Source organism: Rhamphochromis longiceps, linkage group LG7 (assembly GCF_057381845.1).
Source record: "Rhamphochromis longiceps isolate RC_006_pf linkage group LG7, R_longiceps_female_GT1.1, whole genome shotgun sequence".
NCBI lineage: Eukaryota > Metazoa > Chordata > Actinopteri > Cichliformes > Cichlidae > Rhamphochromis > Rhamphochromis longiceps.
This window is the reverse complement of record NC_140563.1, coordinates 22,594,846-22,619,901: the sequence shown is the minus strand read 5'-3', so window position 1 is coordinate 22,619,901 and position 25,056 is coordinate 22,594,846. Positions and strand designations below refer to the sequence as shown.

The following is a 25,056-nucleotide window of genomic DNA, read 5'->3' as shown; positions in this document are numbered from 1 at the left end:
TTCTGCTGTTTACCTTCTTCAACTGAGTTTTTAAGCACACTGAATATACATAAACACAGGCTGACAGATAAAAAGACAGACACAGACTCTTCACACACAGAAACATCTAGACGTTGGATTAAGCACACATGCTCAGGTTACTTAAAAGAAGTTCATATTGACACACACGGAGCTGGACCACCCCTGCCTAAAGCAATAACACACCACCCTCCACCCTTTGGAGGAATGGTGAGGCTTTTCTTGCTGCTTAAGCAAGCACTGCAATGCCTGTGTGGCAATGGTGGTCATATATGTGCTACAAGAGCATTTTATAACAATGCAATTACACAGACTATGCCTCATTTTGGAAGTATTCTGAACTGGTAATGGAATTCCCAGCGGGCATATTTGAGGGCACCAGTTACAAGAGGAGAACATTCCGAAATCACATGTTAACCATTTCACACATGACTGGGGAATGGTGTTGGTGGAGTCACACTCGAACAAAAATATTAATGGTTGATTTAGTGCACATGCACGCACGCGCACAGAACTGAAAACAAAGTGAGACCAACAAAAGTTACTTTTTGTTACAGTGCATGTCAAATCCCTTTTATGTAGAATCCGAGTAAGAGGGTCAGAAGTCACTCTACACTTGTTAAATCTACAAGGCAAAGATCGGAAAGGTGTGAAGAGAGGAAATAGAGATTTATATTTTTGTAACAAGTCCAATTGTCAGAGAGAATCAAAGAGGGGAAAAAAAGAAGAAGAAAAAAAAAGAAAAAGAGGCCCACAACAGCAAAGGGAAAACCACAATAAGAAGAAAAGTACCATGCTAAAACATAACAGAAAGTGGAAGAGTTTAAAGTTGATAATTAAAGCATACTGTATTAGTGATTCTATGATACTAAGAATTTCAGGCCATCCATCCGTCCCATGGGGGCAGCAGCCTAAGAAGACCTCCAGACTGCCCATCTCCACAGCCACCTCCTGTAGCTATTATGGGGCGAACACCATGGCATTCTCAAGCCAGCTGAGAAATGTAATGTCACCAGTGTGTCCTGGGTCTAACCCAGGGCCTCATTTCAGTGGGACATGCCTAACACACCTGACCTAGGAGGCATCCTAGGCAGAGGGCCAAACAACCTCAACTGGAGAGCCCTGACAGCTTTCAGAGGAAACCAGTTTCCGTTGCTTGTATCCACGCTCTTATTCTTTCAGTCACTATCCACGGGCCGTGGCCAAAAGTGAGGGTGGGAATGCAGATTGAAGAGTACATCTATAGCATCAATTCACCACAGCAGACCGGTACATCGCACTCATTACTGCAGATGCTGCACCAATCGATCTGTAAATCTCTTGCTCCTTCTTCCCTTCCTCTTGAACAAGACCCTGAGATACTTAAACTACACTTGGCAACTTATTCCCAACTCCAAGTGGGTACTCCACCCTTTTCCGGTTGAGTACTATGGGCTTAGACTTCTAGGTGCCAATTCCCATTCCAGCCACAGCCAGTTTGATTTCTGCATTTTAGTTTAGTTAGACGTTACCTATTAAAAGTTCTTTCTGACAGAGGTTTTTTTTTTGTAGGTGAAAGATTTAAGAAACATGGTGTTGTCGCCTCTCCAACACCCTCCCAGCAGCAGACGACAACCCGGGTCTTAGAATTTCACTTCTGTCATTCTCTACACATTTACTTCTCACTTCAAGCAATTCTCATTCTCTTACGCGAAGTCTGTACCTTTGGCACAGAGTTTCTTCATAAATATCATTCTTTGGTTTCTCTCCTTTATAAATCATCTCTTTACTCCCTTTAGCTTGTCACATTTTTTGCTCCATCCTCTTTTGTAATTCTTAAATGTATTGCTTCCTCCCCTTCTCACTCTCTTCCATCTTCCCTCTTCAGCCACAGTATGTAAGGAATCCCTGAGAAGGCAGCAGCAGTTCACAGCCAAACTTTACAACAATCAGTTATTTCTCTGTCGGCCTGTTCTCTACAATATGAGCACAGTCAAAGATTTCAGAAGGGCACAAACATTGTTTTTAATAAAATACACTTTCATTTATAATAAGAAAATCAGCTGCAAGTGGATGCACCACTAACAAAGTCACAAAATTTTGAGGCTTCCACAACAGATAAAAGATGAGCTACTGGGTGATAAATAAGAGAAGATGAAGATCAAATAGAATGTGTGAAGAAAAGAAAAAACTGAAAAAGATGGAGACAAGAAGGTGCAGAGTAGATGGGAAAAATTTCTCATGTGGCATTTTTAATTTGTAGTTTCTGAAAAAAGGACAAGACCAAAAAGTGGGTGAATGAAGAGCAACACTGAGAAAGGTTTAGGGTTAGCTTTGAGTTGAACTAATGAAAAAGACATCACTCATGGACAAAAGAACCCTATTTAGAAAGTGACTGGGAAGACAATGTAAACTATGATAAGAAGCAGGAACCTACAAAAAGCAAAAAAGTATTAAATACATTTCTCATAGGTTTTTTGATTTTGAACTGGGCTTTTCAGAGTGGTGCCTATGTCATAAGTAATATATATGTACACACTAAGGCCTGAGAACTTGTCTATGTCTAAGAAAATATGTTTGGTGTTAAAACGAAACAAGCATCATGGTTTTTTTTCGGGTATGGACACAGACAGTAAGATGCAAAATAATCTAGATATACACTCACACACAGACACACTGATCCTCAAAGACCCAGACAGTGGTGAATTTGGTCACACAGTTGGAATAACATGTCCAACAAAAGAGCGCAGTGGACTGCCTGACAGCCTCCAGTGTGTTTGGCTTCAGATCCTTAAAGACATGTCAGTCAGAGCGGTTGTAGATTTGTATGTGAATAAGGAGGGGTTAGCCAATTACAGCTCCCCAAATAAACAGGGAACTAAACCAAAATCCTTAATAGGACCTTGAGGAGGGAAAAAAAACACAACAAAAACTAACTCCACTTCCTTTTGCCCAACATGGCTACTGAATGGTGAGGGCACAAACCTTTATCTGTGTGGAAAAGGAACATAATATAATTCCCACGACAGAAAAAAAATGAAAAGAAAAATGTGTGTGCGAAGAGTTTGGCAACTGTGAATGTTGTTTCCTCCTTCAGAGCTCTCTTATCTGAAATTGGAGCTGCTCGCTCTTAAAGGCAAAGAGGCACAAGTTTCCTTTTTAGCCAATTCACGTGGTGTCCCATCCGTACAGGAATTTGGCATTTTGCACCAGGAAGCACTGTTTTGAAAGTCGCTAAGAATGGATCAAGCAATTGTCTGAAGAGTCTGAACCACAGGTTTGAATCATCACCAGTTTTTCAGCTTTCTGACTAACAAAGACATTGCCTATGGACCCCCTGCAGTAAGGAGATGTGCGAGTGTATAAATTGGATTTATGACAGTAGTTTTTTTGTTTTTGTTCTTTTGCACCAACAGCAAACTCTTTGGGCTTCTTAACAGGTTATTATGCAACAATTTTAGAACAGTTTGAGATCAAATAGGGGTGCATCCAACAAATAAGCTAAAACAAACTTGACACCTCTTTGGTTCCTTCATAGTGGCATTTGTATCACGTGACGTATCAAGCACATATTCTGTCCTTTCATCCTGTAAAGAACTGATTGAAACACGGCTCATAGAACAGACAATTTCTGACTTTGTTCAGATGCTTACCGTCACAGGTGAAGGTTACAGGCTGCTGAGAATCAGAGATTTCGATAGAAACCTTGACAGAACAGCTATTATCACCACCACCATTTCTCTGGGTAATGACAGGGCTAAGGACGAAGCCAGGGTTGGTTGCAATGTCATCATGAGGGAATTTGGAACGTAGGCTGGTAGGGGGAGAATAAAAATGTTAATAAAGAAAAAAAAATCAGAATACAAACGTACAGCACTTTCTGCTATTCATATTTTGGTCTACTTGGCCAGTGAAAATACATTAGGGGAAGCCAAGGCAAGCCAAGCATATGAATCAGCTGGCTTGGATGAGACTACTAAATGCAGGATGGGCAGTGTAACAGGAAAAATGGATGGAGGGGAGAAAGGAGAGCAAATCTGAATAGCACATTATGATTACACACATGGAAAAGATCCTATAAAATCACTGAAAACCAATTACTCTCCAGTCCCAAGAAGCTTCCATAAGGCCTCAAATTAGTCATCTGTAAGTGTCTGATGTTGACCGACAATGTTATGAAAATGCCCCCCCTACCCCCCCACCATGTTCTCTCAACAGAATCCATGCAAACCATTTGTTGACCCACAAGCATGCAGGGAAGTTGTTTGGCAAACGACAGTGGGTGTTGACTTTATTAACACAATGAAAATGGATTCTCCAAGCAGAGCGTCATCTTTACTCCACCCAAAATAACTACCGGAGTGAGAAATTCTGTACAGCCTCAAGCAATGAAGAGAATTGAAACCATGCAATTAAGCAAATGCATGCATGAAATTCTATATTTGGTAAAAGCATCTTTTTAGGCAGTTACAACCAACTAAAAGTAATTTCTGTGGCTGTGTGCTTCACTGCCTACAGGCCGCACTAAAGGGGCAGCCTTTGGATCAAAAAAAAAAAAAATGAAACCAACATCCAAGGGCAAAAAACTGCAGTTAGTGTAAATGTCACTTAAGACTATCTTAAAATTGACAGAATCCCACATGCCTAACTAAAAATGTGTATTTATAGCCTGGAACAAAAAAAAAGAAGCCTTTGGCCACTGTGGATCGTTTCATTTATAAAAACTATGAGGAGGGTGAATGGATCCTTCAACAGACAGGTGTCTCGACAAAAGTAGCAGTAGCCTACAAGGACTCCCCTTAAACTTAACTATTGACTTGTGGCTCCACTCTTTCATCCAAAGATAGTGATTCTTTTGCTCTGAAAACCAATATGGCGAAGAACTGAGACTGCAAACGAGTAACATCTCCCTACATTCATACATTTCTCTACATCCATCATTTACACCGTTTTAACTTATCAGTAGAACTAATGGCTCCAACTTGTGAAGATCCTGTGGTATGTGAAACGTGACTTTGTGAGCGGTTTAATAAATTGTTTCATGTTTATATTTAAGCATATAAGAAAGGCAATGGCAAGAAGAGGGTTCTTACGATGCTATGTCTTCACAGAAGGCAACGATCTCCAGGTTCTGTGCATCCTGTTCTTCCAGGGCGTCATTCTTTACCAGAGCGTTTCCTTTTCCCTTCTCCTACAGGAGCACAGTCAAACATGTAGATACCGAGTCAGAGAACTAGAATAAAACATGAATAACCTACCTACATATTTCAAAAGACAAGCAGGGCACAAAGAAAGCAGCGGGGGTATGGCTTCAGTGGCATTCGCTTTTAGTACGTTCAATTAAAATCTCCATATATCAGTGTAAAGGTGCTAAGGTTTAGCAATGCTAAAGGTCTTCACGGTGATTTGTGTTGATTGTTGGTGGTGGACTATTGAAAGGGCAGTTTGATTAAAGACAGCTCAGAGCTATGAATCCTACAGGGAATGAACATGTCAGCAATGGCAAAAGCTTGATGCCTATATAGTTTCCCAGCTATTTTATGCTGCTGCCTCTTAACCTATGGTCAAGCAGTAGTTTGGTTCAAGTCAAAATAAACATGACAACAGCTGAACTGGATATTTCTTACACACAATTTTTTTCTTTTTTAATCTCAAAATAATTTTAAGAAGTGAGAGTTCTAAATTTGTCTTGATCCAGCTCTGTCACTCACAGCCCAAATCCTGAGACAGCCCACTGGGAGTTACTCCAAGATTCCTGGAGGCTGGCCCAGTGCCGGGAACTCACAGTTACACTGTGCTCTTAACTGTGGTTCGACTGCCAGCAGCTGAGGAATGCACTTCCTGTGGTACAGGAAATGAGAAGTGAAAGGGTCCTGCCCCTTCCGGTGCTAGGCTCTAGGCGGTCTAAATAAAGTGCTCAGTCATGCGTTGGAAATCTGTGACTCTGACATAATTCCCAAAGAAGTCTGAGGACTGTGGGAAGGGAAAGAAAGAAAAGGGATGAAAGAAATATCTTAAATGCCATAATAAGAGTTTGGTTCTCCATTCAGAGACTTCTGAGGAATTCTGAATCCAGTTTTTTGAGGAGCTTGGTGGGGAGTATGGAGCTGAGCTTCTATGTTTTGATGACAATAAAACTGGACAATTAGCTTTTTTTTTCTCTCTTTTTTTTTATTTTTTACAGCTTGTAATGTCCTGCTAATTTAACCCACACAATTCCTTTTATGGGAATTTTTTTTCAGATTTTCTTGAGCTGCTCCTGGATCAAGTCTTGTGGGTTTTATGGAAGTCATCACGCAAGACTTGTGTAATGACTGAATAATTAAACAATGCAAATTAAAAAATTAATGAACATATAAACGAGCAAAAATAATAACAAACAAACAAACATACGGTAACAAAGAGATGGAATGTAGTCAGAACTGACTGGATTGCACTACCGGAAGGCAACATTGCAGACATTGAGGACAGCTACAAGTACCTGGGGATCCCACATGCAAATGAGAACCACTAAGAGGCTGCTAGGAAAGCTGCAACCACCAAGTACCTGCAGTGGGTCAGGCAAGTCCTGAGGAGTCACCTGAATGGTAAGAACAAGATCATCAACACCTACACCCTGCCGGTGATCAGGTACGCTGCTGGGATAATAGGCTGGCCAAAGGAGGAGATGGAAACCACTGACATCAAGACAAGGAAGCTCCTGACCATGCACAGAGGGTTTCCACCCCAAATCCAGCACCCTGAGGCTGTACACTAAGTGGAAGGAGAGAGGGGTTGGGGACTTGTGAGTATCACAATCATTGTCTAGGATGAGACAACAAACATCCAGGAGTACATCAGGAAGATTGTCACAACTGACCATGTGCTTAGTGAATACAGGCAGCAGAAACCCAAGAAAGAAGAGGATCAAGGGGAGGAACCATCATGGAAGGACAGGCCCCTGCATGGTATGTACCACCGGCAGATAGAGGAGGTAGCTGACATCCAGAAATCCTACCAGTGGCTGGACAAAGCTGGACTGAAAGACAGCACAGAGGCACTAATCATGGCAATACAGGAACAAGCTCTGGGCACAAGATCCATAGAGGCTGGGGTCTACCACACACGGCAAGACCCCAGGTGCAGGCTGTGTAAAGTTGCCCCTGAGAGAGTCCTGCACATAACAGCAAGGTGCAAGATGCTAGCTGGCAGGACATACATGGAATGCAAGTGGCCGGCATAGTATACAGAGACATCTGTGCCAAATATGGCCTGGAAGGACTGAGATCAAAATGAGATACGCCCCCTAAGGTGGTCCAAAATGACCCAGCTAAGATCCTGTGGGACTTCCAGATACAGACGGAAAATTGGTGATGGTTACCCAACCGGACAAAGTGGTGGTAGACAAACAGAGGAAGATGGCTGTAGTGATAGAGCGAAGCGATACCAAATGACACCAACATCAGGAAGAAGGAACATAAGAAGTTGGAGAAGTATGAAGGGCTTAGAGAAGAGCTCGAGAAGATGTGGAGGGGGAAGGCAACAGTGCTCCCAGTGGTAATCGGAGCACTCGGTGCAATGACTCCCAAGATAGGCAAGTGCCTCCAACAGATCCCAGGAACAACCTCTGAGACCTCTGTAAAGATACTGTGCAGGACCATCAAGCTCCCAGGTCTCGGGTAGAGGACCCAAGGCCAAAATTTGGGACCGAAAATCCCTGCAGGGATGAAGTAGAGTGGGTTTCTGCCCTGCAGTTTTTTTGGTGTCAAACTTTGTCTTAAATACCGTATTATCATCTACACATTACTCTACTGGAGAATAGTAGCAAATCTGTCAACATGGTATGTCTGAACAAAACATAATTATCAAGGTTGACTAAATAAATAAATAAATAAATAAGGGTCAATTCTGTAACCCGAAAAGTACTGAGTGATCACATTTTCATATGTTTTACTTTCCGCATACGTGAAGGAATCTCGGTTCGAAGGGGGAAAAAGTTTTAAACAGCAAACAAACAAAAAAAAAAAATCAATAAATACATACAGGACAAAGAGTGAGAGAGAGAAAGGTATCAAACAAAAAAGAGAATGAAACTAAAAAACAAAATAAACCCAAAAAACAGGATCAAAATTGCAAAAGGAAGAAAATGCGAGGAAAGGAACAAAGTAAACCTCAGAAACCCAGCAAAGAATGAGACCAGTAGAGGATATTTGAAGTGTTTATGTTTGGAGCAGGATTGCTGCACCAAAAACAAACATGAGCAGATAATCCAATGAGGTCGTGTGAGCTGACAGGCATAGTACATCTCTCTCTCTCTCTCTCTCTCACACACACACACACACACACACACACACACACACACACACACACACACACACACACACCGGGCTGTACAGTGAGACAGGCCAGTCTTTGTTTTGGTTGATCAATTTTGTTAGACCCAGACTGAGAGATCCTGGTGTCCAGAGTCATGGGAATGGCTTCGTATGCTTCACGAGCTGATTAGTCTTTAACGCTCCGCCTCCGTTTACTGTGATGTGTGATGACATTGTGTTTCTGGTTTTACAGTCTGAGTACAACAGATTATGATCGTCATGGTGGCTGGCCTTAAAGGACACAGAGAGTATGCTGTGGGACTGGTCACATCAAACCTATCAGTCATGTCTTGAACAATTACTTTCATCTCAGATTCTTACTAAAGACCAAATTTTCCACAAGTATACTGGTGTTACCAAATTTCTCCAATGAATGCACCAGTACACAAACTAGTCAAACACCCTTTCCTTCTAGTACAGCATGGTATTATTCAACCTTGCATGCTAGCTTTATTTGCATAACCTAGTTTTGAATGATGTATGCATTGATGGTGAGTGGATACTACATAAAAATGAAAAAACTTTAATATTAAAAAGGTCATGGATCCCATGACCCTTCGCCATAAACAATGGCTGACAATATAGGTAACGTCTTAAGAACGAAAAAAGAAAAGAAAGGCATGTTTGTTTTTGCCAGCTGAAAAGGAGCTGGGATAAGTCGAGTTTTCTCCAGCTTCAAAAGGAGATTTTCAACAACATTGGTTACCAGCGTTGTCTCACAGCGAGAAGTTCAAATACCTTCATCAGGTCAGACTTTTCAGAGCATAATTTGTATGTTTTTCAAGTGCCCATATGGGATTTTTCTGGCAACTGACTTCCTCACACATATTCCAGGACAGTCATTTTAGGCTAACTGGTGACTAGAAAAGTGATATATATCCAATAGTACAGGGGAGCAATGGTATCCACAGAGAATGTTGTGATCTGCGATGTTAGCCACTTAAGTAGCTTATGTGAACCACTCCCTTTGAAACTGCTGACCTTCACTGTTGCTTTCAAAGAGAGGAAAAGTCAAAGTACAAGCAAGATGACAGCCAGCTTCTGCTGATGTTGGGATTATACTCTGCTGTGTACATGAACACCATGAATAATGACTTCTTTGAAGTCCACCTGAATGGCATAACCATAGATTCTGCACTACAATTTAGTGTCTCTGTCTGAAAGAACCTTCCTGCTCATTCCCTAGCACACTCATGGACGGAGAAATTCCAACAGCAACATTCTCTGTTATCCAATACTTTGTTTCATTGTAATGTGTCTCTAGTTTAGAGAGTTTTCTACAACACACAAAGCATTCCCTTTTCATCACAATGCAATCACAAGTACTGCATTAACCACTGCAGTTGAAAGAAGCAGTCTTTTTTCTTTTCTACTGGTTCAGTTGTCATTTTCCCACCTACACTTTTACTCTCTTCATCAGCCATTCGTAATTCAGGAGCTTTCTTTGGCTTTCCCTCTCAGTCAACGCCCTTCTCATTCTCTCATCCCTCTTATTGTGTGTGTGTTTTTAATAAAAGATAAAAGACATCTTTGTAATGTTATTTTATTTCTGGCAATTTGTTTACATGTACTCATGACAAGATATAGTTAAGGATTGACCAACTAAGCCAAAGAACAGAAAAAAGTTCTGCATTCAAAAACAATGGCTACTGCGATGTCTGCCTGTGCTTGAGGGGCGCCAACATAGCCACAAATGTGGTCACAGGTAACACTCAAACACTCTCAGAAAGGCACTACTAACTGTTGTCAAGCTTACCACTTTACAGACTTGCAGGACAGATCTTTATTTTGGTGCACAAAGGCTGAAAAATTACATGAATATGTTTTTTTCTGAAACCCAACTTTGGTGAGAATTTCTTCCAGCTAACAGACAAAAAGACTGAAACTTGTCACAAATTATTTCTCATAACTTTCCAAACCTGCTGAGAGGTTTGGAAAAGGTAGAAAATATAACCATCCTGAAAAATGTCCCTATTGGCTCGATTCAGTTCGGGGAGACAGGCTTGTTTGTCCTTGATGTCACGCATCAGTTAGTTGGCCACATTCCGCTTCAGACTGAGACACATCAATTATAAAACACAAGACTCCTGCTTAATCAAAATGACATAGATGTAAAATTATCTGTCTTTTTCCTGGGGTTATATACAACAGTTATACAACACAGGCATACTAAATAACACTGAAAGACATAAAATTTCAGTAATATCTTCCTCAGCAATTGTTTAAAGAGAACACCTACGGCAGGGGTGTCGAACTCCAGGCCTCGAGGGCCGGTGTCCTGCAAGTTTTAGATCTCACCCTGGATCAGGACACCTGAAACAAATGATTAGCTCATTACCAGGCCTCTGGAGAACTTCAAGACATGTTGAGAAGGTAATTTAGCCATTTAAATCAGGTGCGAAGGAATCAAGGACGCATCTAAAACCTGCAGGACACCGGCTCTCGAGGCCTGGAGTTCGACACCTGTGACCTAAGGGCTTGAATCTATCCACGTTTTACCAACATTAAGACAGTGACTGACCAGAGTTATTTCTGAAGATGAGCAGCCATCTAAGGCATGCGAGACACATGGCCTAAATGTATCAGAGCACTTTAACTAAGTTCTTGTCAGACAGTCAAAATGCAGCTTTACCTCCAACATCCACACCTTTCCGCTGTCACAATTTGTAGTTTAGGTGATGTTGACGAATGCCTTCAGGAAAAGAGTACTTGAAAGTCTGCCTTGAGTCACAATCAAACATTTACTTACATTTACTAATTTTTTATTTTATTTTAGGATAAAGATAAACTTGATAAACAGTACCAACTACTTCTGGCCTAGTTGACTAATATTAGCATTCAGGCAAATGGCAAATAAGATGACCCATATTTATGTGCTGTACCACATTGATTTCACACTGGTTGAATGTTCAATGAACATGTGAAATGCTGAAACACTTTTAGAACAATTCATTCTCAAGGGTGGACAGACAGAAAAAGACTAGCATGGATCTGACAATTAGAAACCATAGCATGTCAACGACAAATGTGATGTGTAGTGTTGACAGATGAAATAACTGGTTACCAAGTTATGCAGTGATAAAAGCCAGCACCAATGGGATACCACTGGTTAGCATATAACCAGGTGGTGTAGTTAAGGTGTGCAGAAACAGCCACCTGATACATGCAACAAATGACAGCCCCCTGTTGCACCATTGTGATGTTTAGAGTAAGACAGATAAAACCCACTGCAGAATAGTGCGGCCTTACAGCACTTAGACCTAGAAAAGTATGTCAGCTGTCTAGAGGCCGTGTCACATTAAAATGACATAACCACATCCTGAACAAACATATAGATGCTAACCTACCAGAAAAGAGAATAGATTGTGCTAGCACTGCTAACATTTGCCATACTCCGTATACTAATCTGGCATCGTGTTTTTGCGCAGCAAAGTGCCACAGATATTAGCATTTGAAAGATGTTTAGTGACAAACATAAAGAGTGTGAAAAGGCTCAGGAAAAAATAAAACAAAAAAAATCCCTAACATTTGTATATGTTTAGCCATTTCTAATAATCTGATCTTCATTTTGATAGTTCTGACAGAGTAGCCAGGAGAGTGTTAAGTGTCCAACTGGAGTGGTATTGGCCCAGAATTTCACAATTGATGCAACCCTCACATATATTTTTTTTTTGCTTTTTTGTCCAGCTGCTGAGAGCAACTATTCACACTTTCACTTGTGGAATGACTGTAGGACTTGCCCTTCCCTTCAAAATTTAATTTGGCATGCTGATCCCATACAGAAATGAGCTGAAATGTAGCACAAGGAAAATAAAATAAATAAATAAATAAATTAAATTATATTATCATTTAACCATGAGCAATAAATAACTAAGAAAGGAAAAGCTAATTTCTTAAGTGCATGAATGAAGGACCATGTGCGTGTATACTACATATGCAGTCTGTTCATGCTTGTTTCTAACTGAACAAAGTGGCAGTACAGTTTCAGCTGGTGGCTGGCAGTAATTCCATGCCCAGCATCAGCATTGAGTTACAGTGTGTATCTAGACACCAGATAAGTCCTTACCTCTATGTGCAAGCCAAATGAGAATTACGCCTAGACTGTCAACATGAAACCTGCACACAAATAGTATTTGGCAAATATGGATATCTGACCAGCCATAAAGTTTTGAGAAGTTACAGAGTAACTTGAAACTGCTTAGCAAAAAAAAAAAAAAAAAGGCTGGCCAATTCAAACTTCAGATTGTGTCAGAATAGAAAAAATATTGAATAATTAATATTTAACCTGCAAATGACCGCGATTCAACATGGAGGGCAAAATAGAACTACATTAGTCATCGGCAAAGGCCAAGGTGTAAAAACAGAGACAGTCTGACTTACTGCCAACATGTTGAAACATGGAAAACCATTCCAGACTCCCAGGTGTGCTTGTCTGGAAATACACTCAAGAGATGCTCACAGAAAGTTTGTCTTCCTAGAAGACTTATTGCCCTGAGTCTGAGTTGAGGTCAGGTGTAAAAAAAATATCTTTAACACTATTTTACCCCTTCACCTCTCTTCCTGGTATTTACCTGAAGTGTAGATCTAAGGATAAATTTTCTTGCCAATGTCAAGAAAATCAATTGGCAAACCCACACCCAAGTTTTTAAAGATGGAACTAGGAGGAAGGTAGTGAGTAACCTGGCACACAGATCCCATCCTCTGAGCTGTGGGAGATACGATATAATTCCTCTGGCAAACAAACACATATTTACATACTTTAAACCAAGTGCCACCAATATTCCAAACTCTCTAGTTCTTGGTATTGTCTAGGTTTTATATTCCAATATAAATTAACATAAGGAAGGGTAAGTGAGGCTTTCACAGAGTTCGAGCAATTACTGATAGGATATTGCTTCCTTTTAATGGGTTGTGTATACAAGCAGCTTCCATTAAGCTAAAATGTTTGAGCTTCACATACAAGAAAGTCTTTAACAATTTGGAGGCTGTTTCAACAAGAAATGCTGAGCTTTACATCAGAGGAACAAATGGCTTCGAGAACACAAATCTACTTCTTCTTTCAATAAGGAAGTGACCAGTGTCTATCGAAGTCATACTTCCTGTAATAAACTGAAACACCTAGCTTAAAAACCCCAAACAAACAGTATCTTAATGAACAAAGTCTTCATGAAGCAGAGACTGTGACATATTCGTAACTGGAAAAAGGACTTTGTCCGAAACATTTCCTAATTTCTCTTACATCTGTTAGCAGGATTATTATTGTGTGCATTAGTATCTCCCTTCTAATTGCTTAATTACTCTTCCACAATACTCTTCTTTTGTACCAGTAAGGAAGTTCAAAGGTTAGAAGACAGACAGCTGTTTCCCAGTGAGTCAGATATTTAACTGGAATGCACGTCACATCCCAGCACTGCAACATCTTCTAATAATGCATTTGGTTGGAAAAGAAAATTAAGTCTTAAATGCACTTTAGCACTTCACTACACTTATTCACAATGTATAATTAGACAATAATAAGAGAAAATGTGGCAGTGTGGAGGTGTGAGAGAAGTAAAATAGGTTGTGCGAGCCTTTAGATATGTGGGGGAAGAAAAGATTTGTCTGTGTGATAGATTTAACAAAAAGAGAAAAAAAAAAAAAAAGGTACAGTGTAGGCTTCAATACACACCACGCATTGTGATCTTCTTTCACAACTCACATTCAGATAAAAATGGCCTGTGGAGATAAATCTCCCTGCAAGTCTTTTTAATAACAAGAGCATGAGCAAACAGCCGCACACATGCTTAACTAACCTGCACTGAAAGACCAGAAGTGTTTGTGTAATTTAACACTACTCCCCTAAATTTAATATTATCTACTAACAATAGTCATACTGTTCATTATCAGTTATAATACTGAAAACTGAGTTATTTAGGCAACATACAGGCTAATGGTTTTTTAAAACAAATCTTTCGTACATCTTTCAATTCTCTGTAGAGTTATGAGTTAGCCTCATTTCAGACAATTTATGCATACAGCTAATGAAAATGTATATGGCCTCAATACCCTTGAAGAATGATGCATTTCAGGGCCCCTTTGCAAAAAGCAAATGCAAGGCCTGAACAGACACTGATGCTTTAGGGTGTATCACCGGTTCTAAAGAAAGAGAAATTACTTTGCTGATTACCATTAATTTACACATTTGATCCTAAAAAGCTAAACTAAGAAATCATAGCTGAGCACTGTAAGCCATCAGTTATTTAACAGACTGAAAACTATAAGAAATTGAAAGGAATGAAATTGACACCAGTAAGAAGTAACATACTGAAAGAATGCAAGGACACAACAAGCCAGAGACAAATAAAAATGACAGAATGAAAAAGGAAAGACAGAAGACAACACAAGACAAAGGGTAGGGGCAGTGTAGTAGAAAAGGAAACAGGGGCAGACACAACAGCCGATCGCTTGATTCTGACTCAAAGTCTTCAAGTTCAAGCACATTTGTTCCATCTTACACCCCATCTGCCCACACGACCGCATCTTATAATACATTCTTGCCAGATATAACAAGGGCTGGCAACCACAGGCTAACTTAAAGACATTCAAACAATAATCTTGGGAATGTCTTGTGATTTCTGACATTTGCTGGTATAAATTCAGCTCATAAACAACATTAAAACAGAGCACTGACAATCACAAAGCAAGTGAAACCATATATTTCAATATATGTTGCTGTGCTATTGAAGCTTTAGAGGTAGGGCTGTGTTTAATATGTGTACTGTGTACGGGCTCTACTGTAGATGTTTTCTGTCATAACAGATACTTATTGATGGTAAGTTCATTACATCATATTATTGTCTATTTGTCGGTAAGTTATCTAGCATCCAGTTGTCCAAATGAACAATATAAACAAGGTCAACCACTCCCAATAAAAAATGAGTTTACAGTGGTCCCTCGCTATAACGCGGTTCACCTTTCACAACCTCTCTGTTTCACTGACTTCTTTTGGTGCAATTTTCCGTTTTTTGGGTTTTTTTGACAGTGCATTATGTTCTGCATCCTGATTGGCTGTAGACCATTGTCAATAAAACTCCTACCGTGTCTCCTATACAGTACAGAATGCATTCAGCTTGTCAAACTTGCATAAATCTTCGATCGCTAGCAGTGTGACTCTGAAGTGCTGTACTGTATGTTTGTAAGTTTTCTCCCCAACAAACACAACAATGTTGACGAAACATTTTACAATACTGGTTTGATAAGTGCTATACAAATAAACCCTCATTATTATCATCACTGACTTAAAAAATATTATTACTAACTTTAAAAAAAATGAAAAAGTCTTAGACAGGATTTGCATGCATGGTGTGGAGGAAATTTACACCCTAGTGTGCAGTCTCAGACATGGTTTAGCAATTCCTGCACAATGTGGTTTGAAGTCTAGTTTCACTACTAAGTTCTTGTTCATGTCTTACAGACTATAGCCTCACTGTTTTCTGTTTGTCTTCTAGCTACTTTCTTTATTGGTGGCTCAATAATAAAGAGGTTTATACATTCACCTGACATGTGAGAAGACACAAATACCTAAACCAAGAGTCACCTGCTGTGGTGTTATCTTGTGAATAAAGGAGGAGTAAAAAAAAAAAGAAGCTAGCTAGCCACTTTCTGTGTCAAAATACATTTAAAGAAAAAGAAAAAAAGTAAATGAAAAAACAAAAAAAACTGGAAGATGGGAAATGTAAGCCAATTTGTTTTCATTACATGCTCAGAACACAGTAGCTAAGCAGTTCTCCCTAGTGAGTGTAAACGAGTGGAGCTGGCATAGCAAGCCAAGAGGGCAATCTGTTAGGTCATTCTGTTGCTGCTGTAGGGCACTGGGGATCTGTGAAGACTTGTTCCTGTTTATAACAGCACGGGCACCAACAAGCAAGCAAGCAGATTGAACAAGGAGAGATAGCAAGTACACACATCATCATCGCCTCACATACACAAAGAGAGCAGACAAGATTGAAGCAGATAAAAACAGAGTGTAGAGGGACATATCTGTAGTAGGCTAAGCTTTAAAGGCTCAAGTTACACGGCACAGTAGACTCACCACATGCTTGACCCTAGGCCTAATATACATGCAAGAGTAAGCAAGCAACCACCGTTTTATCCTCCTGAGCAAAAAGAGATCAACTGTGGAATGAACTGTATACAAGCTGCCTTTGATAAAAGGCAAGGTATGTCTGTATGTCCTAAGTACACACTTAAAAAAAACCATTTAACCATGCCAAATTATGTGTGAAATCCTTAAATAAAAAAATAAAAATAAAAAAAAAAGGTGGGGGGGGGGGGGGGGGGGGGGGGGTATGATACTCTCTATATATCCTGGTGTGACAAAGGCACCCAAGACCCATTGTTTGGTACTGACACACTGAAACACAATGACCAGGAAGTGGGAGCTTTGTCTAAATAAATTTTTTTTTTTAAGAATCAAGATTTGCAGGTGGTTTTGACCACTGTGAGTAAAGCAATGCAATATTTGAGTAAAAGGATCGGTGTATTGTCTGCATTTACATTACTCGTTTTTACCAGCTGTAGACAGTAGTAACTAAACATACCATAGCACCTTTTTATATTCCAGTATGTCTGAAAAGCACTGCCGATTAAACATTTTCATTTCAAAGTAGGAGCGTTTCAGAGTAGAAAGAGGAACATATAATGACACATGTATATTTTTGCTAGTAGGCCTCAGTATGGCTATGCTACTCTGTACAGAAATACTTGTCTCGCAACCACAACTCAGAGCTAAAGCCAAACGATGACAGATGGTTGTTCAGTTTTAACAAAAAAAAAAAAAAAAAATTTGAGAAAACCCATGCCACTTGCCCACAGCACTGTCCCAAATGAATGATCTAAATAATCATTTTGAGAAATTAGATCACTCCCATCCAGCACGGCAAAATTATTCAGAAAATGGAGCTGTGAGGAAATTGTGAGGTGAAACGGTGGGCAGCTAACCACAATGAAATACTTAATTACAGGGAGCAGAAGTAAGGAGGATGTTTTGCTTGTGAATGAATAAGGAATATAGATGCAGTTGTAAGCAACATGTTCATGGGTGTTTTGGTTGAACGAGGTAATCTGCTATCATCTGCTCTAAAACAAAATATTTAAGCCCACTCACTCACCAATGTTTCAAGACCACTTGTTTTATACCCTCACTCATTCTAAAATGCACGTTTGCAATTATGCTGTGAGCACTCTAACAGTGGATGATAAATAAGGTCTGGATAAGGTAAATGGTTGGAAGTGACGAGTAGCAGTGCTTAGTATAACTGCTGATATTTAATTGATGGTGACCTGACTAAACAGGCAAACAACTAAACAACTAAACCATGTTGAGACATAAAATGATAAAAATTTCTCCTCCTTTATAAAATTGTGTAAACACTAAAAAGATGATTAGTGTGAATTAAAAATTCAAACTTTTCAATTTTACTGTGTTCCCACCTGATTGATTGTTTTGTGCTGTGACGAGGTCTCGGGGATGTTGAGTGAGTGACTCCTAGCGACGGGCGCTCCTGTTGATGCCCGCCTATGTTGTGACCGACCTGTGTGAGAAACTCTGCCTTCCAGTTTGGGGCTGCTGCTACTGTTACTACTGTTGCCTTTAGTCTCAAGCACTGCATCCCAGGGATCGCCCGCAGAAGCTCCTGACACAGTCTGTGAACTATCTACCGATTCCAGAGGTGCTTCCTCATTCTCAGACTTTCGCTTTGTAAGTGGGTCCAGATCCAGCCATTCAAAACGGCTGATGGAAGAAGATTCCATAACTGCCGGTTGTTGTGGTGGTGGGTTTGGTGCCAAAGAGGCTATACCTGCTTGAGAGGAATTAACATCAGTGCTGGCCAATCTACCATTCTTCAAGTATTCTGAGGTGCTAGCAATCTTGTCAAACAACTTAGCCATCTCTGGGTCTACAGTTGGCTGTGGGAAGACCATGGCAGCAGCAGGCTGGATGGGAGTGAAAGCCATGGTCGGCAAGGCCATGAAAGGTGTCATGGCTGGAGTGAATCCATTTTGAAATGTTCCTGGTTTGGGAAATGGAGCTGATGGGAACATTGGTGTGGGCTGAAGGGTGGGAGTGGACACACCAGAGCTAGATGGATTGGACAGAGCAGGTGTCCACTGGCTGCTCTGGAAAGGAGATGAGCTACAAGCATGGCCTCCAGGATAGGAGGCACTGAGGTTAAACCCCAGAAGTGACGAGGGGCGGGACACTTTGGAGCTGTTAGCTCCAAAGTTTTCATCAAGTAGGAGCTTTTCGAGTTCCTCATTGGTCAGTTTTTCAACATCAATATCCCTGAACGTATCCTGTTCTGCCTGTTTCTTGGTCTCTGGGAAAACAATGAGGTCCTTGTCCGGTCTATTAGTATAAGTTGAAGGCTGAGGAACAGTAGTGGTAGATTTAGATGGTTTTGGCTTAGAGGAAGACGAGGATACTGCTCCAGAGGAAGATGAGGAGGCTGTAGCTGTAAGAGTGTGTTTCTTCTCCCTTTGCAATTTTGCTAAAGCCTCTTCTTCCATACGAAGGGCTTCCTCTTTACCCACAACCCCCTTTGGCTGGGGGACATCCAGCTTGAACCCATTACCACTTGATATCTGGGCCATTCTGTCAAGTGGAAGGTGCCATGAATATGATGGCTTTTAAGTCAGCGTGGCCCAAAGGGTTGAGGAACAAGGTTTTAAACACCTAAAAGAAAAAAGAGAGAGAAAAGCTATTTATGACAACAGGATGATGTCAAACAGAATCAAAGCAAGGAAGAAGGAATTGAAATATTAACCTATAAAATTATTGAATAATTCTACCCATTAAGCTACAGATATCCAGGGGCCACAAGTAGTTGCATAGAATGGAGACTGTGTGCCCACCATGCTTTTTTTGTATTGATCAACTCCTAGTTTCACATACGCAGAGCCAATAATTACTTATGTGTGTTTTGAAGCTAGGGGCATCAATTAGGTCACATAACTAGCCTGGGCTACATCATAGGCCTGTCACACTGACAATGAACCTGATTCACTCACTCATAGCCAGAAATGATATTTTTATACACTTCTATGTGGTGTACATTACAAATATTTGTAAATGATCATAATCAAAAATCTAAACAATATTTGCATTTTACTTTTTTTCCCCAAATCCAAACTATTTATGGCTAACCTTCCACAACAGGAAACGACCAAGAGTTACGTCTATAATATGTGAAAAACATTGCTGCAAAGAGTGCTTTGTGATTCCAAAATGACACAGCGCCTACTCAAAGCAACCATTCATCGAACGATCACAGCCCTGGGGTTGAGTGAGTTCCTTCTCTCCCCAGGCGTCACCAACCTCTCCTGAGCTTCCCCTCCCATTGTGGTGGAGAAGGCTGGCTGTGCTGGAGCTCAGTCTAGCCTAACACTATTGTGCAGCTGAGGAATTTGGCATGCTAAACAGCCCAATGGCTCTCTCTCTATCTCTCTCTCTCTCGCTTCCTCTGGCTCTGTCTGAATCTGTTAGCATTATGTTAGCACCATGGCCCAAGACTGTCTTATTCAGCTGTGCAAACCCCAGCACGCAGTGACAATGTGGCTGCAGTCACTGAGCAAATGACTTAGATAGGTTGGTGCCAACTTTACCAAGAAAACAGCTCGGAGACATTAAATGCATGAAAAGTGTCACAATCCTTTGGTCCATGCTGCCATTGATGTCATAACTCCCTGCAGACATGCCAGACGATTTAGATATAACTGATTTTGCACTGAATGTAGAATGCAGCTTAGTGTTTGTTTATGTAGTCATAAATCAAAAAGGTCTGAGCATGTTAACTGCTAGCACACTGGGCGCTGATCACTAAATAGTAGCTACTTCCTGATTCTGAATGTAAACACTAGCTTAATCTGAGAAAGCATGTTCAAAAATACTATTCTGGTTTACTTAACTGTTTTGCACTGCAGACTGAGCCGATGAACCAACATAGGGAAAAGACTAAGGAAAATAAAGAATAGATTAACCTAATTTCTTTTTACTAGAATGATCCAACACTACACTGATGCTACACTATAAGAATTATAACAACGACTGCATTCAGGAGATGCTGAATTAAGATAGGAATGTGCGTTATCATTAAACATACAAGGGGAAAAAAGATTCTAGAGAAGAAGCCAAGAAAGAAAAAAAACAACTAGAGCCAAGTCAAGCACTGCAAATTGTGCCATCTCTCTGTGGCAACTGATGGCAGATACCAGGATGTGCTTAACCTTAATTCAACATCTGAGCATTACTTCACTACTGCTAAATTATTCAGAAGAGAATCAGTCTGCTGAGTCACATCCAGTAAAAATTATTGCTTAAGTGAAAAGGTTTATGGACAAAAAAAATCCACAGTTCTTCTTCTGGAAATGGTGATTTCAGAAAGCCTCAATCATGATTTTAAATGTCTTCCTTAATTTTAATTTACCTTTTAAGAAGCTTTACCTGTCACTATTATGTGCATTTATATTGTTTATTAGCTTGTTTTCATGGAATTAGATTTACATACTGAGATATACACATTTATCAGTTTTTAAAAAAGTTTTATTGTTTTGAGCAACATTTGGCTGCACAACATAGCACGATGAGGTTGAACTCACACTTTGACTTCAGCCCTAATGAGTGACAGGCAGTCTACACATCCAGTAACTAAGAAAAAGTGCAGAAGTAAGCAACACATTGTGGAGCTGTTCAAAGTTCAAGTTGTTTTTGAATAGTAAAATAAGTAACAAGTTTTTATTTTCTGTTTTCGGTACTAGTCACTTTGTTGCCAAGGCAGGAATCCAAGCCTGTAAACTAAAACAAAAGCTGACAGGATTATGCTGTATAACCTGGTGTTAAACTTCTAACTAGTTCTATTCTATGCCATCTCTATGCTTTGGGTGCAAATAATGTACTTTGCACATCATACCATGTATTTTAAAGCTTAAGTTACTTACTATTTTTGCAGACTTAAAAATATAAAAAGCCAACCATTTTGATCTCATTATATAATATTATAAGAAGTATATACATTAATATATACTTTTTAATATAATTATTGATTTAATATTGGGTACTTTGAGTATATTTTCATAGTTAAAACTTTCTATTAGGATTTATACATTGTATAGTAAACGATTTATTTTATAGCACCTATTTAAAAATTCTGGAAGCGCCCCTGCTCCACAAGCAGTTCATATTCAGTTTGAATTGATGATATGTTCAAAGAAGGTACGACCCTCAATTGATAATCGTCTTATAAGACCAGAGTGCTGAGTAGTTTTTCTGATACTATTAAGATCGTGTTGTCGTAATCCCCCGGCTCATCTTTTTGGGAATAACTTCAAGGAAGACACAGTTTGGTCCCATACCCTGTGTTTGTAGCTCAGATCTGTTGTTAGAAGCTTAGCTCTGTGGCCAGCCAAGAAATGTAGTATTACGTAACACTTAGAAAAAGATTGTAAATACGACGCGTTTGATAAAGCATGATCTGTACGTTAACAGAACAATATCGAGCAATTTCTGGCGTTAACAAACACACATATATTATTTACAGATTATTTTGACAGCTAGCTAACACGTCTGCTGATGCTCACCTGACACCAACATGATGTGTACTGTCAATAAATCACGAACATTTAGTATTTTCCCATTGTACACATCTTAAAATAAAAGCCAGCTTGTGATAAACAAACGAGAACAGTGACTTTTAACCAATAATAACAAACTTCTCTTGCAAACATCCGGTTAGCTCGGTTTAACTCCACTCCTTGATACTTTTAATGGCTGTTTTATTAGTTGTTTTTTTTAACTATAACTTTTGCCTGTGCTGGATGCTAAGTTAGCCGCTAAACCTGCTAAATGCGCGAACACAACAACCAAAAAGAACGGAACTGAGAGTAAACATAAAACACATTTGAATTTAACCATACAAGGACAACTTACAGGACTGTTCCGTGAGAGACAATGATTTAATATTTTAAAAGTAACCGGGCAACTGCTCTGGTCCTGCCAAGTACCCACAGTAACGAAGAAATGCTGATTTCCTCAAACGGGAAACGGTCGAACGCGACTCAGACACAACCGATGACTGCAGGCAACCACAAGATCAAACTTTTACAGGCAGACATGGGCTGTAAAAAGCTTTATTCCTCACCTTTTAGCGGTGCGGCGTTTGGAGCCATTTTTCCTGCAGCTGCATTTTTCCATCCACTTGCACAGAGGGAACGTCAGTTCCTGTTGAGGTCGTTGGTGGACTTTTGGTTGGACACAGTTGGGTAGCTTTTCTGCCTGGCTGGGTCTCGTTTTCATTTTGTGACAACAGCTCCACTGTGTGGACTAAAGTGGTCGGTGTCGAAAAGTTTTCATATTTCTATTATTTATAGAAATTCTATCATTTCTGAGGGGTGCTTTGGGGGTCTTTTAAATGAACTGGAACGTGTGAGACCAAGAACAAGGCAGGGAGGGCACAGTAAATAAGAATAATTGACCAGAAACAAAAAGAGTTTAGAAAAGTAATAAAGAAAACATTGTGTACAATTTTCCAGATGTCAAAACTATCTTGTGGTAATAGTGACCTTTAGGAAATAATAACAGTTGTCTTGCAAACTAACTCAGTACTGGCCAGTAACTGTTTATAAAGGTTTTTCACATTTGCACAGTTATGCTCCAGACCATAATAAAAACATAGTACTTGAAATCTGGTTCTGATTAAGAATGACATTTATTTTGCATTAAAAAGCTGTTTTTCAAAGTTAAACAAGTATTCAGATACTTTAATTAAGTAAAGTTTTGGAATTTGTAAAGTTCCTAAGTAAAAAATACATTATGCAGAATCATATACATTATGTTATTGGATCATAACTATTATATATATAACTTTTCTACCCATATGGAAAAGAAATAGTAAAAACATATATGATTTACTCATGAAAGTGGCCACTTTCATGAGTAAATCATATATAAATCATATAAGGCTTACATGATTTACTCATGAAAGTGGCCACTTTCTCATTACTTTCATATATTTTTTTTAGTAGGTATACAAAACATACAAGTTTCATTATATAATTTTTCAAGGGATCTTATATGTGTTTTCACTCTTGTATGCTTTTCATACAAGTTTCATACAAGACAGATAAAAACTTTATAAGATTTATATATATCTTTTCCATATGGGTACTCTGCTTGAGCCTTCAAAGTGCTTTATAAAACCTGCCTTAATCATACAAGCACCTATTTTCTACACCAAAGTGCTTACTACCCAAGATTCATACTTTAATGAAGACATCTGCTGGGAGCAACTTGGCGTTCAGTATCCTGCCCAAAGATACTTAGGTATGCTGACTGGAGCAGCCAGCCTTCCGATAACTACATGACCTACTGTACCTCCTGGCCCCAATACTTTAGCAATGCACTTTAAGAAAGTTATATTCTGTGGTGCATGAACACTTGAGATTTTTTTTAGTTCAGTTCATAACAGCTGTTTTAAGATTAAGGTCTTATTGTATAAGAGAGACAACAATCAGATAATCTATGAGCAAGTGCTTGGCAAAGGTGGAGAGAAAGAACTACCATTTGACAGGAAAAGAGTGCCACGAGAACCAGACTAGTAGCTCCTTAGGAAATGAGGGAAATGAAGAGCCAAAAGAGGAGCATAGCAGGAACACAAACAACAAACAGAGCAAAACACAAGCTTTGAAAAAGTTTGTTGTTGCTGATTTCTGTTAATTCACATCCTGGCCTGTTGGCCTATTGTTACCCAACAAATTGTTTTTAAAGACATTTTTAATACCTTTTTATGTGTAATTCAATGCAATTCTTATTTAATACAGTAAAAGTCAAGTAAATAAAGCACACATTTAATGAATTCATGTTGTGTTCTTATTGTTTCAATGCATGGGATGGCTGAAGCTCAGGAGATAAAGCAGGTTCTCCACTATTCAGAAGGTTGGGGGTTTGATTCCTGGTTGCTCCAGTCTGCATCTATCAGAGTATAAATGTATGCGAATGTTAGATAGAAAGCACTTAAGCATAGAAAAAAGAGAATGTTAATGTGGAGTATATATGAATGTGTATATACTCCCTGACTAATGTTTGTTTAATACCCCTTAGCGAGTTTCACTTTTATGAGGTGCTTTTGGTAGCTATCAACAAGCTTCTGGCATAATTCTGGCTGGATATCTGAGCACTCTTCTTGGCAGATAATAGTGGCATTCCCTATCTAGCACTGAGAAATGAACTTCAGTGATTTATCATCATAACACATTCGTTTTACTAACCACCTTGGCCAGTGTGTTTTATGTAGAGAAGATCAACAGTTTAAACATTTTATTGCTTCTTTTCCTAAAGGAGTGGTTTGAATAAATGTTTATTTGGTAACTTTTGGTACATTTGCCTTTCTGTAAAAGTAACCATAGGCCACTGACATAAGTACACGTTATTCAGATATGTCACCATCACTTTGCAAAGGTCTGGAAGAAAACCCAACTATCACCCATAAATGAATAGAAATTAGTAAGGATTTTCAGGTTTCAACCCTGGAACCACCAAGTGTTAAGCCTGCCATGAACTGGAAACTGCTGGAAGACCAGCATCACTGTCCAAACAGCATCACTGATCCATCTTCAATATCCATGAAGATGGATTACCCTCCTAATCGGATGCTGACCAAAAAAGAAGCCCCTG

General features: G+C 39.5%; 1 protein-coding gene across 1 annotated transcript in view; it reads right to left on the bottom strand.

The window, feature by feature from the left end:
• Positions 1 to 22,631, bottom strand: part of pik3c2a (phosphatidylinositol-4-phosphate 3-kinase, catalytic subunit type 2 alpha) — a 41,691-nt gene extending 19,060 nt beyond the window's left edge. The window contains exons 1-4 of the mRNA XM_085412895.1: positions 22,526 to 22,631; positions 17,823 to 19,065; positions 5,091 to 5,188; positions 3,651 to 3,811 (exon numbers count right to left, since the gene is read on the bottom strand). Of these exons, the coding sequence (XP_085269021.1) occupies positions 3,651 to 3,811; positions 5,091 to 5,188; positions 17,823 to 18,983 (1,420 nt within the window). The 5' untranslated portion in view covers positions 18,984 to 19,065; positions 22,526 to 22,631. The remainder of the gene's footprint in view (positions 1 to 3,650; positions 3,812 to 5,090; positions 5,189 to 17,822; positions 19,066 to 22,525) is intronic.
• Between the last annotated feature and the right edge of the window lie 2,425 nt (positions 22,632 to 25,056).